General features: G+C 42.9%; 1 protein-coding gene across 5 annotated transcripts in view; it reads left to right on the plus strand.

Annotated features, from left to right (window-relative positions):
- Positions 1-12828, plus strand: part of KCNAB1 (potassium voltage-gated channel subfamily A regulatory beta subunit 1) — a 246092-nt gene that overhangs the window by 187681 nt on the left and 45583 nt on the right. For all 5 annotated transcript variants that reach the window (XM_065410541.1, XM_065410545.1, XM_065410542.1 and 2 more), the window contains exons 4-6: positions 5607-5686; positions 9626-9670; positions 12610-12654. In XM_065410541.1, coding sequence (XP_065266613.1) covers positions 5607-5686; positions 9626-9670; positions 12610-12654 — 170 coding nt within the window. The remainder of the gene's footprint in view (positions 1-5606; positions 5687-9625; positions 9671-12609; positions 12655-12828) is intronic.

Below are 12828 nucleotides of genomic sequence, written 5' to 3' on the forward strand. Positions count from 1 at the left end.
AACATAGGTAAAAGGGATGTTGATATAAATCTATATTCTGGCTCTTCTCGCACTAATGCACAGACATCACGTGCATATTACTCTGGCTTGTAGCAGCTGCATGGGACTAGGTCAGGTCATTATGTCTAACACAAATGGGCCATGTCCTTATTTCCTAAGCAAGCTGCTGTAATGTTCCTCCCTACAAAGCATCATCTCAGGTTTGTGGGCCAGCCAGAACTAAAGTGGACTGGGGTTCTGTTGTGATTACTGAGCCAACAGATTTACCCTAAATTCAACTGTGAAAAGTATGGGAAAGTTCATAAGATGTCACAATAGCCTATGACTTTTTGCCTGCCTGAGAATTAACCACGCAAAATAGGTGAAGTTTTTTCCATACATGAATGCTATGAACAGGTGCCAGAAAACGAGGCAGAAAAATTGAATTAGCCCAAAGAAAAATGGCCTATTGACCATAGTCCAGGACTATGGTGAGATCATACCTGGTAAACAAGAAAATGTGGGAATGAAGTCACTTATGCCAAGTTTGGCTTTATGGAAATGAATTTAATTTTACTCCTTTTGGGAGGTCTTAAAAAGAGACACTGGGAAAAAAAGAAGAATCTTCTTCCCCACAGTGCATCCCCCAACCTGCCAGCATTGCAACTCATCTCAGCCCCTTCAATCTCAAGTCGTGAGAAGCAGACCAGGCCAAGGGACTTTCTTCCCGAGAGGAAAGCAGGCTGGCCGTGGTCTTGTTTAAGGAACTTTGTTTTCAACTGTGAGTGCTGAAAGTCAGCACACTATCCTGGAACCAACATGGCTAAGACAACAACACTGCATATCACATTATCATGACATCCAGTACTCAGCCCGGCAGTGGGGATATCTAATTGCCTGCACCACAGAGGCACAAAAGATCCTGTATTGTTTTCCCTTCCCTTTTTGAGTTGCTTTTGCCACTGCCTTCCCTCCCCTTTCTTCCTATTCTATCTCTCACGCTCTTGGCTTTTCATCGAATCCCGACATCAGCTATGCTGCATTCATCCAAGCCTCTCTTGTCTAAGGAGAAAGGATCCAAACAGATGATGTCCTTGACCAGAACATGAACCAGAGTCCAAGCAGCAGGTGTCGTGCTCAACTTGCCAGCCAAAGCATCCACTCCAGTGGTCCAGTATTCCAAAAACATCAACAGCCATATTTCCCCCATCTTTTCTATCCTGTCTCTCCTCCACCTTGTGTCTATGTTAAAAACAGGATAAATGAATACCCTTCACACATCAGGACTGTGTAAAATTAACTTTCTTTTTCATCAAAGGTTGTTAATAAAAATAAGGGACTCTGATATTTTAACTCCAAAAGGAGAGAGACTTTGATAGGGTCTAACTAAATTTGTTTTGTATAATCACTAAACTACAGTTTTAATATAAATGCTGGTTTTAATTCCGTGCTCCTTTTTTGTATGTTTTAATCAATAAACTTTCATCTTGAATGAATGCTTTTGGGAGTTGGCCAAGTAACCGAGTAAAACCAAGGCCTTTGTAGAAAATAACCATGACCCTATTGCTGTTAAATGTTACAGTGAAAGATTTTATAAACACCTTTAACTCTGTAGGCCTTTGAGATCAATATCAGTTCTCCACCTGCCCCCAGAGTTTCAGGTGTGCATTTATGTGCAGGCCTAGCCAGACGTGGGGGCCTATTTGGTGTGTGTGGAAGAGTGCAGTGCAGTGCAGTGCTGCATACAACTCCCACCATCATTTCCCATCAAGCAATAGCAATGACCCCAAGAGGACCAGTATTTCCTCTCTGCAAAGTGTGTGATTCGTGATTTCCCTCAATCTAGGGATCAGAGTCCAAAGGGCACTCCTAAACCTGGTCTCCAACATGCTGACTTGTGCATGAGCTTATCTTTACAGGCAGAAAAAGTTGCCATTGATTTCAATAGGATTATTCAGGTGCGTGAAGTTATTTGTGCAGGGTTGGGACTGTCATTGCAGCTCGCTATCCATCAAGTTTTCATCTGAAACTCCATATTTTTAAAACATTGTTAGTGGTATGTTTGTTGTCAGATTGGAACTAACATTGTGGCAGGTTTGAGTCTGTTTTGAATAAGTTAAGAAAAAATACCCAGTCTTGAAATGTCCTGCTGTCCCAAGACTTCTACTCTGCTCCATTTGTGATTCTAATTTTTCAGTGCTTAGGAATTCATCCTGAGTCTCTGAAGTTTGTTCTTCTGGGAGCACATTTTCTGATTCTTGATTAAAAAAACAAATCAAGTTATATTGTATATATTCTGTACAGTATGTATCATTTAAATATTTTATATATTGTAGCCTCAGTTCAGGACACACTGAAATGGTAGATATGTCTTACTTCCTCTCAAATTCTGATGCACGGGTGGACAGGAATATATGGCTAATATTTCCAGAAGGTGAGTAGTGATTTTGGGGGGCCCAACCTGAGACTCCATACAGTATGAGAGGAGCTCAGCACTTTCTGAAAATCAGGCCTTTTTAAGGTGTCACAAGCTGGGCACCGAAAATCGAGGCACCCAAAATCACTAGTCACTTTTAAAAGTCTTGTCCATGTGTTCCTTGGGGATCCGATCATAATCACACTGACTTCTGGGGAGTACACTCCGTCTGTGACATGAAATTAAGTTTCTAGGAGAGGGGCGCCTCTAGGAGCTGAAGAAATTTGATTCCTCCTGACATTGGGCAGCTCTGTTAGCTGGACCACTGTGCCAGCCCACTTTACATTTCACCATCCATTTTGATCAAAAACTAATTGACCATATAACCAACTGGGGCTGGCTGTGGTTGCGTGAACTACTTGCATTAAAACAATTGTTTTCCTTTAGAAAACTGGGAGGGTCTGAACTGCTGGCTCCTCTCCATCTCTCTTTTTTGTTGGCGAGGGCTCTGTGCTTGGTTGCAGCTGCTCTCCATTGAAGCACTTGGTGCTTTCAGAGGAGTGCAGCAGTGATTTGGAAATGCAATGCTGGATTTTAATAGTCTGTTAAAATTATCATCAAAATAAAACAGTGCACAATCAATTCACCGCTGCAGTGCTGCCATTCACTTCAACTGGAAAGCAGCCGAAACCAAGCAATTACCTTAAAATCAGCCCACAGTTTGTCTTCCAATCTCCTGCACAAAGAGCAAAAGAATAGCACAGACATGTGCAAAAGTCAAACGTGCTCCTAAGTCTCCCTTATTTAACAATTGTAGGTCCAGGCAATGTTGCAAGCAGCTATAGTTCATCTCACACCACCATATTCTGTCTCCTTTGGGAACTGCAAAATGTACATCAAAGTCCAGCCTCAGCTGCAAAAACAGCACAGTGTATTTTGCAGAGAGAAAACTGTTACTTCAGATGTGTTGTACAAACATAACAGGAGTACTTGTGGCACCTTAGAGACTAACAAATTTATTAGAGCATAAGCTTTCGTGGGCTACAACCCACTTCTTCAGATGCATATAGAGTGAAACATATATTGAGGAGATATATATACACACATACAGAGAGCATGAACAGGTGGGAGTTGTCTTACCAAGTCTGAGAGGCCAATTAAGTAAGAGAGGAAAAAAAAAAAAATTATCATCAAAATAAAACAGTGCACAATCAATTCACCGCTGCAGTGCTGCCATTCACTTCAACTGGAAAGCAGCCGAAACCAAGCAATTACCTTAAAATCAGCCCACAGTTTGTCTTCCAATCCCCTCTCTTACTTAATTGGCCTCTCAGACTTGGTAAGACAACTCCCACCTGTTCATGCTCTCTGTATGTGTGTATATATATCTCCTCAATATATGTTTCACTCTATATGCATCCGAAGAAGTGGGTTGTAGCCCACGAAAGCTTATGCTCTAATAAATTTGTTAGTCTCTAAGGTGCCACAAGTACTCCTGTTATTTTTGAGGATACAGACTAACACGGCTGCTACTCTGAAACTTGTACAAACATGTCCGCCACACAAACAGCATGGACCATAGCTGCTGTTATTGCTTTGTGCGCTAATAGGAAGAACAGGGCTATACAATTCCTCTTTACTAGAATCAGCAAGGAGTAACTTGACCTTCATAACAGCCTTTAGAATGGCTAAGCTTGTCAGCCAGCCCTAATGACTGAGGGAAAGGAAAGAACTAAGCAGGGCTTGTGGAATTGTTGTTTTTATTAGATAGATTTGCTGCAGTCTAGCTGTTGTTGAAAACACACACAATCGCCATGCTTAAGCAACATCATTGTGTTAGAAACCAACAATGGCAGTTACATTCGGTGCTAAGCCTTCCTCACCTAGATACTGTATTGCAGCATATCCAGGGGTAATTCTCTGCTCAGTATATATTGGTAACTACTATAAATGCCCACGGGAAATTCTCCTCTCAGGTGTAATTCCTACCCCTCCTCCACACATATTGGGGTTCTAGATGGAGTTCGACCCAGGTGCTTCTGGGGTAGCTGTGCAAGAGACCCTTTAGTAGGGAACATAGCGCTGCAGCAGCGCAGCAGCCTGTAGGGAAGGATTCTTTCCCCCCACTTCCCTGCAGAGAATCTGAGCACACATGCGGCGTATTCGGGGTGAATGCTGACTGCCACTCCCTCAGTAACACTGCTGAAAATCCAGGGAAACTTCACTGTCTTCAGTAGAATTATGTTGGATTTAAACCTGTGAAACTGAGAACAGAATTTAGCCCTATGCTTTTTGCCTGTAACAACTTATGTTGGTTTAAGAGCAGTGCCCAGGCACAATGGGACAATTTAAGGACACAGCCTTAAATCAGCCTCAATTCCATTGGTTTTTGTTATGTGCTGCACTGCATTCCCCCCTCCCAAGACACAGATGAGGCCCTAACATACCATAGTCACTATTAGGAACACTTCCCACTTCGTTCTGAGTGCAAGTCAAGGTGTTAAGACTGTTCCATAAAGTCCCAGCTACCTGAGACTGCCTCTCCACTCATGTGCTTCTGTCACTTTTGAAATCAGCTGAGATGCTCCTTCTGCCCCTCAATTTGAATATCTGCGGGATGGAGTCAGGGCACTGCGGATGGTGGGCCTTTGGCTCTGGAACTTGCTTCCCATACTATCTGTCCCAGCCTGCCTTCTGGCCTTCTTTTGGCTGAATGCAATATGGGGAACTCTGGGGTTGCATCCTGGTTTCTACATGAGTCAGTAAATTCTATTACATTTGTACATGCACTGAGTGACTCTGATTAGAGCACTATATAGCTAAAAATAAATAAATACAATCGGAGATGTCTCTGACCTTCGGATAACAGGGTTTTAATTAACTCTGGTTCAGATAATCACGTTTTGACCATAATGACACAGGGAAAAGCTCCAAAACTGTCAATAAAGTAATCAAATATTTCCACAACTTTGCATATCCTGGAACAGATACATTCACTGCTCCACTCCTGGATGTGACATAGGGCCAAGATACACCAGCTACCCTAATTGGCATTGCTGGGTGTTGGGAGTTACAGTGAACCTGTTGTGTCAGATTGGCTTCCAAGGTCCACAGCCCTGCTCCTTGGGCCAGATGGTGAGTAGCATGTCAGGCATGCTGGGGATTGTTTCTGCAGCCACTTGACTAATCGTATGCCTCTGGCTTCCCTAAGGTTGCTGAACAGCTAATGACAATCGCTTATGAGAGTGGAGTAAATCTGTTTGATACAGCGGAGGTGTACGCAGCTGGAAAGTAAGTGTATGTGTGGCTCAAGGTGTTGGAGTGTTTTACCAAGCCAAGTTTCACTTTGTTTAACTCCCTATTTATTCACTGCCAACCTAACTCAGCCTTTAAACAAATGCAACCACAGAAGCATATCAGGTTATATTTTCAGTTACTCTGGTGTAAATCTGGAGTAACCCTATTGACTTTATATGGAGTTACTGCAGATCGGCACTAGTGTCATTTGAGGTATATTTTGACTCAGATATAAATGTATATTGGGACGCACTGGAGTAGTGCACTAAGACTTCATAGGAGGATGATCTGCCTTGGATTTTGGGTGTTCCCAGTCTAGTTATGTGTTCAAACTCTAAATTAAACATCCTTGCGAACAAGAGCAAATCACCCAACATGGGGCCTTGCTTGTAGAAGTCTGATGTCCTACCACTTTGCCAATGTGAAAGATTGGCTTTAGATACAGGTAAACCCTGATGTTACATATTTCCTTTTTATGAAATTGAGTTTGATCCCAAGTGCCTTTGTGCCCCCACCCTCTTAGTAGGTTATTGAACTTCACCCCAGTTTTATCTCACTAGAGGTTTTGGGTGTCCTCCAAGAACTTAGTAACATTGGGGTTTAGCTTTTACCCAGGTGTAGCGGGGTGGTTACCCGCTCCGGCCCTGAAGGGCTTAAAACAGCCAGGAAGAGGGCTGTGGTGGGGAAATGCTAGGCTGATTGGGGAAGTAGCCACAGCTGGGCCATGCCCCAATCAGGCCCAGCTGGTCCCTATAAAAGGCTGTGAGCCAGAGGCCCAGAAGAAGTTTCTCTCTGTGTTCAGGGAGAGAAGGGCCTGGCTGCAGGGAGCTTAACTGAGTGCCTAGAGTGGAGCAGGGCTGGGGAAAGGCCAAGGGAGCTGGGGAGCTCTGGCCTATGAAAGCCCCAGGCTGCAGGTCTAGGGTAAGGCCAAAGGGGCACTTGGGTTGCAGGAGGCAGCCCACAGGTAGGCAGAGGCAGCAGGTCCGAAACCCTTTGCCTGTGATGAGTGGCTGATACTGCAGTCTGCCCCAGTGAACGGGGGCTAAATGGAGACTGGGCAGTAGCCAAGACTGAGGCAAAGTGGGGATAGTGGGTGGGGGTTCCCCTGGGAGGAGGAGACCCAGAACTGTGGGGGTACTGCCAGGGGGCAACACCCCAGACAAAAGGGCACCGGAGTCCAGGGGTGGACATGGGGGCCAGAGGTCAGGTGGATCACTGGCCTGCAGAGGGCGCTCTGGAGCTGGAACAAGCTAATTCCCGAGATGACCAGCAAGAGGCGCCGCAGGGGTGAGTCCGCTCCTCTATACCAGGGTAACAAAGTGCCACAAACTCTGTGGAAAACCGGGGCTTTTCTTTCATAGTGCTTCATGTGAAATGTTTTTTCCTCTCCAGTTTGCAGAGTTCACTGGGTGCTTTTAAGATCCAGCCATGCCGTATAATACAATGAGCATAGCTCAGGTTTGCAGACTTGGCCAAGTCTTTCAGCAAACCTGGCCCAAGCACCTGATTTGGCGATTGGATGTGAAAATTTGGCACTCCCCTCCAGGTGAAACACTCACCATGCTGCTGGGGTGACTTCTGCTCTACTCCACAGCCTACCCCCTTGTCCTATAATGACGCCTTAATAAACACCAGTTTTCTAAGAAACAAATGCTGCTTATGTGGAACCTCATATTTCCTATGAGAGAGACTGGGACATCTGTGTTCTTCTTCCACCTCTCAGGCAGGCACCTATCCTCTTGCCAGGAATGTAGGGTACTTGGCTGCATTTTTCCCTGTTTCAAGTTGAACAGGGAACAGAGAGGGCTCCATATGCAGGGCCACCTCCTAAAGAGTGCATTAATCACTTCCGCAATGCCTACAGCCATGGCCATATTTAAGCTGGGGGGAGAGGGGTGGGACTCTTTGTCCAGTGTCAGTTATATGTAGTTACATCAATGCCATTGTGTTGGCAAAGAAGAAAGTGGTCTCCTGCCAAGAACTTTTAAATGAAGTCCTGATTTTTTAGTGGAAGATAATGGACCAGACCCCCAGCTGGGTAAATCATCCTAACTCCATTAATTTCTGTGCCAGTTTACACCAGCTGAGATTCCGGCTCAGTATCCACACTGAGAAAATAAATAGAGAACCTATTTTTGGGGTCCCATTCTGGAAGGAGAGAACTGGATTAGGCTAACAAGTCTAAATGCATTGCTCGTATCTCACATGTAAACTACTCTGTGCATTTCACTATTGATGTCTGGATAAAAACATCCGGAATAAATGAAAAGTCAGCACACCTCTTGATGATGATGATTAACAGCACATGATGCTGACAGCATTGAAATCCTTATCCAAAATGTCAGGAAATGGCTTTTATGGAAGGGGGACTAAGGCTCTTAATGCCATGGCTTAATTAAAAGAAGAAGAAAAAGATTCTATACAAATATTAATCACTCACTTTATTCATTTGGGCTAGACTGTGAGATCACAGCCTGCCCTGGGTAAGGGGCAGTGTGCAGTTCAGCTGCCCTAGCTGCAGACCAGGGGACGGATTGTGACTCTGAAAGTCACAGTTCATTACCTGGTCACCCCACTGGCTCTGGGCGGGGAAGTAAAGTGCTGTTGCTTTGCAGATTACCTCCCTCTCCATGCCAGATTAGCTCCTGGGCCATCATTAGAGGAGGTGGAGCCAAGTCTCTGCCCAGGTCCCGCCCTCTCACTGCGGAAGCTGTTCTCTTCCCTGACATCCCACATAGTCTGAGGAAGTGAGTGTTTTATGTCCCCTTACTCCCCTGCATCAGCGCAGTTAAACCAGTGTGACTTTCTTCTATAGACAAGTGCTAAGAGACCGGAAGCAGAATCTTTAGCGAGAGGGCATTTTCCTGCATTCTCCACTTCAAATAAATCCTCAGTCTGTTCTCTTCCTTTATGGGCTCCCTGATTCTTACAGAAAAACCAGCACTTAAAAGTGCTTTCATCCCCCTGGTTTGTGCTCAGTACATGCTCCCCTTCATTTCGCTCTATATTCAGCTCTGTTTCTTGCATGGGACAAAATGACCTTGAACTGACTTTGCATACACACCCAAAATGTCGTGGGCCTGATCCTGGCCTCCATGAAGGCGGCTTTGCACCACTCAGCCTTAAAACTGACTAACTTTCAAAAGAACATAGCCCTACTTGCAGGGTTGTGTTTTGGATGAATATGCTCTGATGCACAATGGGGCTGAAGGAAGAAAACCCTAACATCAACACATGCTTCAAGGGGATACTGGCAATGTAGTCTGTGCTGGCCATTCTCCCATTTATGGGTAACAGGCCAACTTCCCTCCTCCACATCACCCTGTGTAGACCCACTATAGATGTCACTTGAGCAGTACTCACTCAGGCTGATGCACAGTTTCTCTGCTGCATGGGTCATCTGCCAACAGAATGTCATTTCTGCAGCATTTGGGCCACATAGGCCCGTGCAAGACTATTAAGGATTTGGTTTATAGTTTTCTGCAATGTATTTGGTAGACAGTCTATAGCTAAATTGAAACTGCAGTGTGTTTCTGTCCAATCACTGTCTGACTCTGTGCTGACATTTGGAGAGGGGAGACATGCCACAATTAAAAACAAATCAGTTGACTCACAGTTGACTTTACAAGTGTGACATTTACATTGATTCTGTTTAGCACAGACACTGAATTGTTAAATTACACTCTCTGCCTCATAAAGACAGTGCAAAAAAGGCACATTCAGGTCAGCAAGGACATGGAGCAATAAGCCATTTGCCAATGTGTCAAGTAGAAAAAAATAAAGGTTGAATGTGAGCAGATTTTTTTTTATGTAACGTATCAGTGCGTATGGCAGAGAGTTCCGATGAATAATGGGTTTCATGATTTACTTTATGTTCAGTGCATTCTTGTCTTTAAAGTATTTTATACTCAAGTGCATTTTTTTCCTCCCCAGGGCTGAGGTGATTCTGGGAAGCATAATCAAAAATAAGGGCTGGAGGTACTGTATAGATTTTTAGAGCCTGCCTGACAATTACTGCAATTGAAGTCAATGGCAAAACTCCCTTTTGCTTCGGTGGTAGAAGATCAGGCCCACAGAACATATCTGAATTCTTTTGTTTTAAAAAATAGTAGCTTTTTTAACATGTGCTGGACCCGGCAGCTGGTTGGAAAAGTTGGCATAAAAGTCATAGGCAGAGCTGGTAGCACTTCCTATTACTAAGATTGCCCAATGCTTCCCATTATGAACCCCTGTTTTCAGTTGTTGTTTATAATTTTGCCAAACTTTGTTTGAGCTTAACGTTTCCATACCAGGTGTCTGCCTTGGTCTGAAATTTTTTTGGAAAGATTCAGCCATTTTTTGAGAATGAGGCTGGGGAAAAAATATGTTGTTTTACTGTTAGGAAAAGTTAGAAAATACCAGAATTCAGGTTTTCTGTGCAACCATAGTTCAGCTCCCTTGGGTGTTACATTATGATAGTCTTTAATTACATCATCATCACGCTGTTGTTTTTTCCATAGGACCCCTGCCTCCTTCAGTGCACAGTATGGACCTTGGGATCAATCAGGTTGCAGTGAAGGAGACTCTTGTCTGTAGATCCCCAGCCTCATTTGTTCTATAATAATAATAATAAATAATAATTAATATATGGAGATATCCTATCTCCTAGAACTGGAAGGGACCCCGAAAGGTCATCGAGTCCAGCCCCCTGCCTTCACTAGCAGGACCAAGTACTGATTTTGCCCCAGATCCCTAAGTGGCCCCCTCAAGGATCGAACTCTCAACCCTGGGTTTAGCAGGCCAAACCACTGAGCTATCCCACCTCCCCTTCTAGAAGCTGGAATGTGTAGTGAATGAGGCAGGGGATTGCAGGAAGAGAAAGGATGGTCTCATGGTTAAGGCAGATAATGCTGCTCTGGAAAACTGTGTTTTATCCCTGCCTCTTTGACAGAGTTTCTATGTGATGCTGGGCAAGTCACTTAAACCAAACTTTTCATAGGTGGTCTCTAATTGCATGTTCCTCGTTTTCTGGGTGCCTGGCTTGAGACTGCTTGACTTTGCAATCTTAGCAATGTTTTTTTTTTTTCATGTAATGTTATATATAAAGAGTTAGAAAGCATGATGGGATTTCTTTTTGGATACCTCATATGAGATTAGACCTAATTTAAATGATTCATTCCTGTGTGTATACTAGCATATGTTTGTGTAGTTTAAGTGGCATTTACATAATCTTTAAAGATCTCCACAATCTGTCCTGTTCATCCCTCCACTAAGGAATTATCCCAATGGCATTCCATTTTTCAATACATCAGATATAAGTATCCTTTAGTGGGATGATTATTCAATAGAGACTCAGTGTGCTGCAGAACAAAGTGCAAATACAGATTAAAAAATCCTGTCACTGCTCTATATCATGAATATATCTCCAGGATCTATGCAGCATTTTAAGAGTGAATACAAATTATTTTAATTTTAGAGTATCTTAAACAAAAATGGGGAAATTTTCTAAAAGGATGCCTTAACCCACACACTGCTACATGTTTTTGCCCCTTTGAATATATTCAATGTAGGCACCCGGGACAGATTTTTAAATGTATTTAGGTGCCTAACTCCCAAGGGAGTTACAAATCTGTCCCCTAGGGATAAGAGCAGAACCTGTTCTTTTTTAAGTCAGTGGCAGAAATCTCATTGACTTTATCAGGAGCAAACCCCTGTTCTTGAAAACTTGCCCCCAAAATGTTCAGGCTTGTAAATGTAGTGGAACTGTTTTGTTCAACTGTACATTCTGTGTGTGCATATTTAATGGCATTCACTGTCAGCAAGTGTGTCTAATACTTGCTGTATTATTTTCTTAAGTTTCTTCATTTTAAACTGAAACCTATTTTGTTTAATCTTCCTTGCTGTGGTCCTGCAGCTGATTGAAGTCTCAACAAAATACTGGGCCCTGTTCAATGTTCATTTAAATCATTGGCAGCCTTTCTATTGACTAATAGCCATTGGGTCAGGCCCTTGGAGCAGGGTTGACAAAGATTCTGTAGCATACAGCAAAGTATTTTCCAGCCAATAGATCTTTGTTTTAGCAATACATTGGAATTTATAGACAAACCTAGCAAATGGATCATTCTTTTGGTTTTAATATCTCAAGGTCACTGTATAACAATATTCATACTGCTTCTCATTGAAGTAGTTTCATAACAGTAATTTACATCAGATGCTTTTGGTGACATTTTCTACACTTTTCTCTTAACACAGCAGCATTATTGAAATTGCCAGAATAGTTTGATGTTTATCATTAATCAGTGTGGGTTCTAAGTGCTTAGCAGCAGCTACAGCAGAGCATGTGATTTCATAAATCCCTTATCTGTGAGCTCTAGAATTGAGCCTTTAAAACCATGACTAATATGTTTTGTTTTTCTGGAAGAGTTAAATGCTGAACTGAGCAGCTCTGATGTTCCTCTCGCTACCATCACTTTCACACTAGTTAACTCCATTGATTTCAATGGAGTTGCAGCTGATTTACACAGTTGTGAGAGGAGAACTGGCCCCTAAATCTGCAAGAAAATACTAACTTTGCTTATACCTCAGAGTACAGAAGCTACTTTCCTTATTTATTTTAGGGTCCACATTTTGTTCATCAGACAATGAAAGTTGGATGATCTACACTTGGACTGGTATAAAAAAGTGTATAGTTATTCACCAGAAGCAATCAGAACATAGAGCCATAGTTATGCATTGTCCTGCAGGCCAAAGTTAAGAACCTTGAATTGAGGGACTCCTTTAAAGACCAACCTTATGACTGCTTTAGCTGTAAATAAAAAGAAATTGCCACTTTGGGAGTGGTACAACATCTAAAGAGGGTGGGTTTTTTTGCTTTGATTTCTACTCCATATGCCTGTTAAAAACAAAATTGCAACATGCTTTTTCTTTTTTATGTATAGGAGGTCCAGTCTGGTCATAACAACAAAACTCTACTGGGGTGGAAAGTAAGTTTTATAATTGTATGGTTATAGAGAATAGTTTGATTCTGCATGTCTTTATCCCTTTAAGGCAACCAAGTTATATACAGGTTAGTGAAATCTTGGGGCTAATTTGTGCTCATTTGAAGAAGACTTTTAAAGAAGTCAGTGCTCAACAAAGATATCGACCTGGCATTAGAC

Source organism: Emys orbicularis, chromosome 9 (genome assembly GCF_028017835.1).
Source record: "Emys orbicularis isolate rEmyOrb1 chromosome 9, rEmyOrb1.hap1, whole genome shotgun sequence".
Taxonomy (NCBI): Eukaryota; Metazoa; Chordata; order Testudines; family Emydidae; genus Emys; species Emys orbicularis.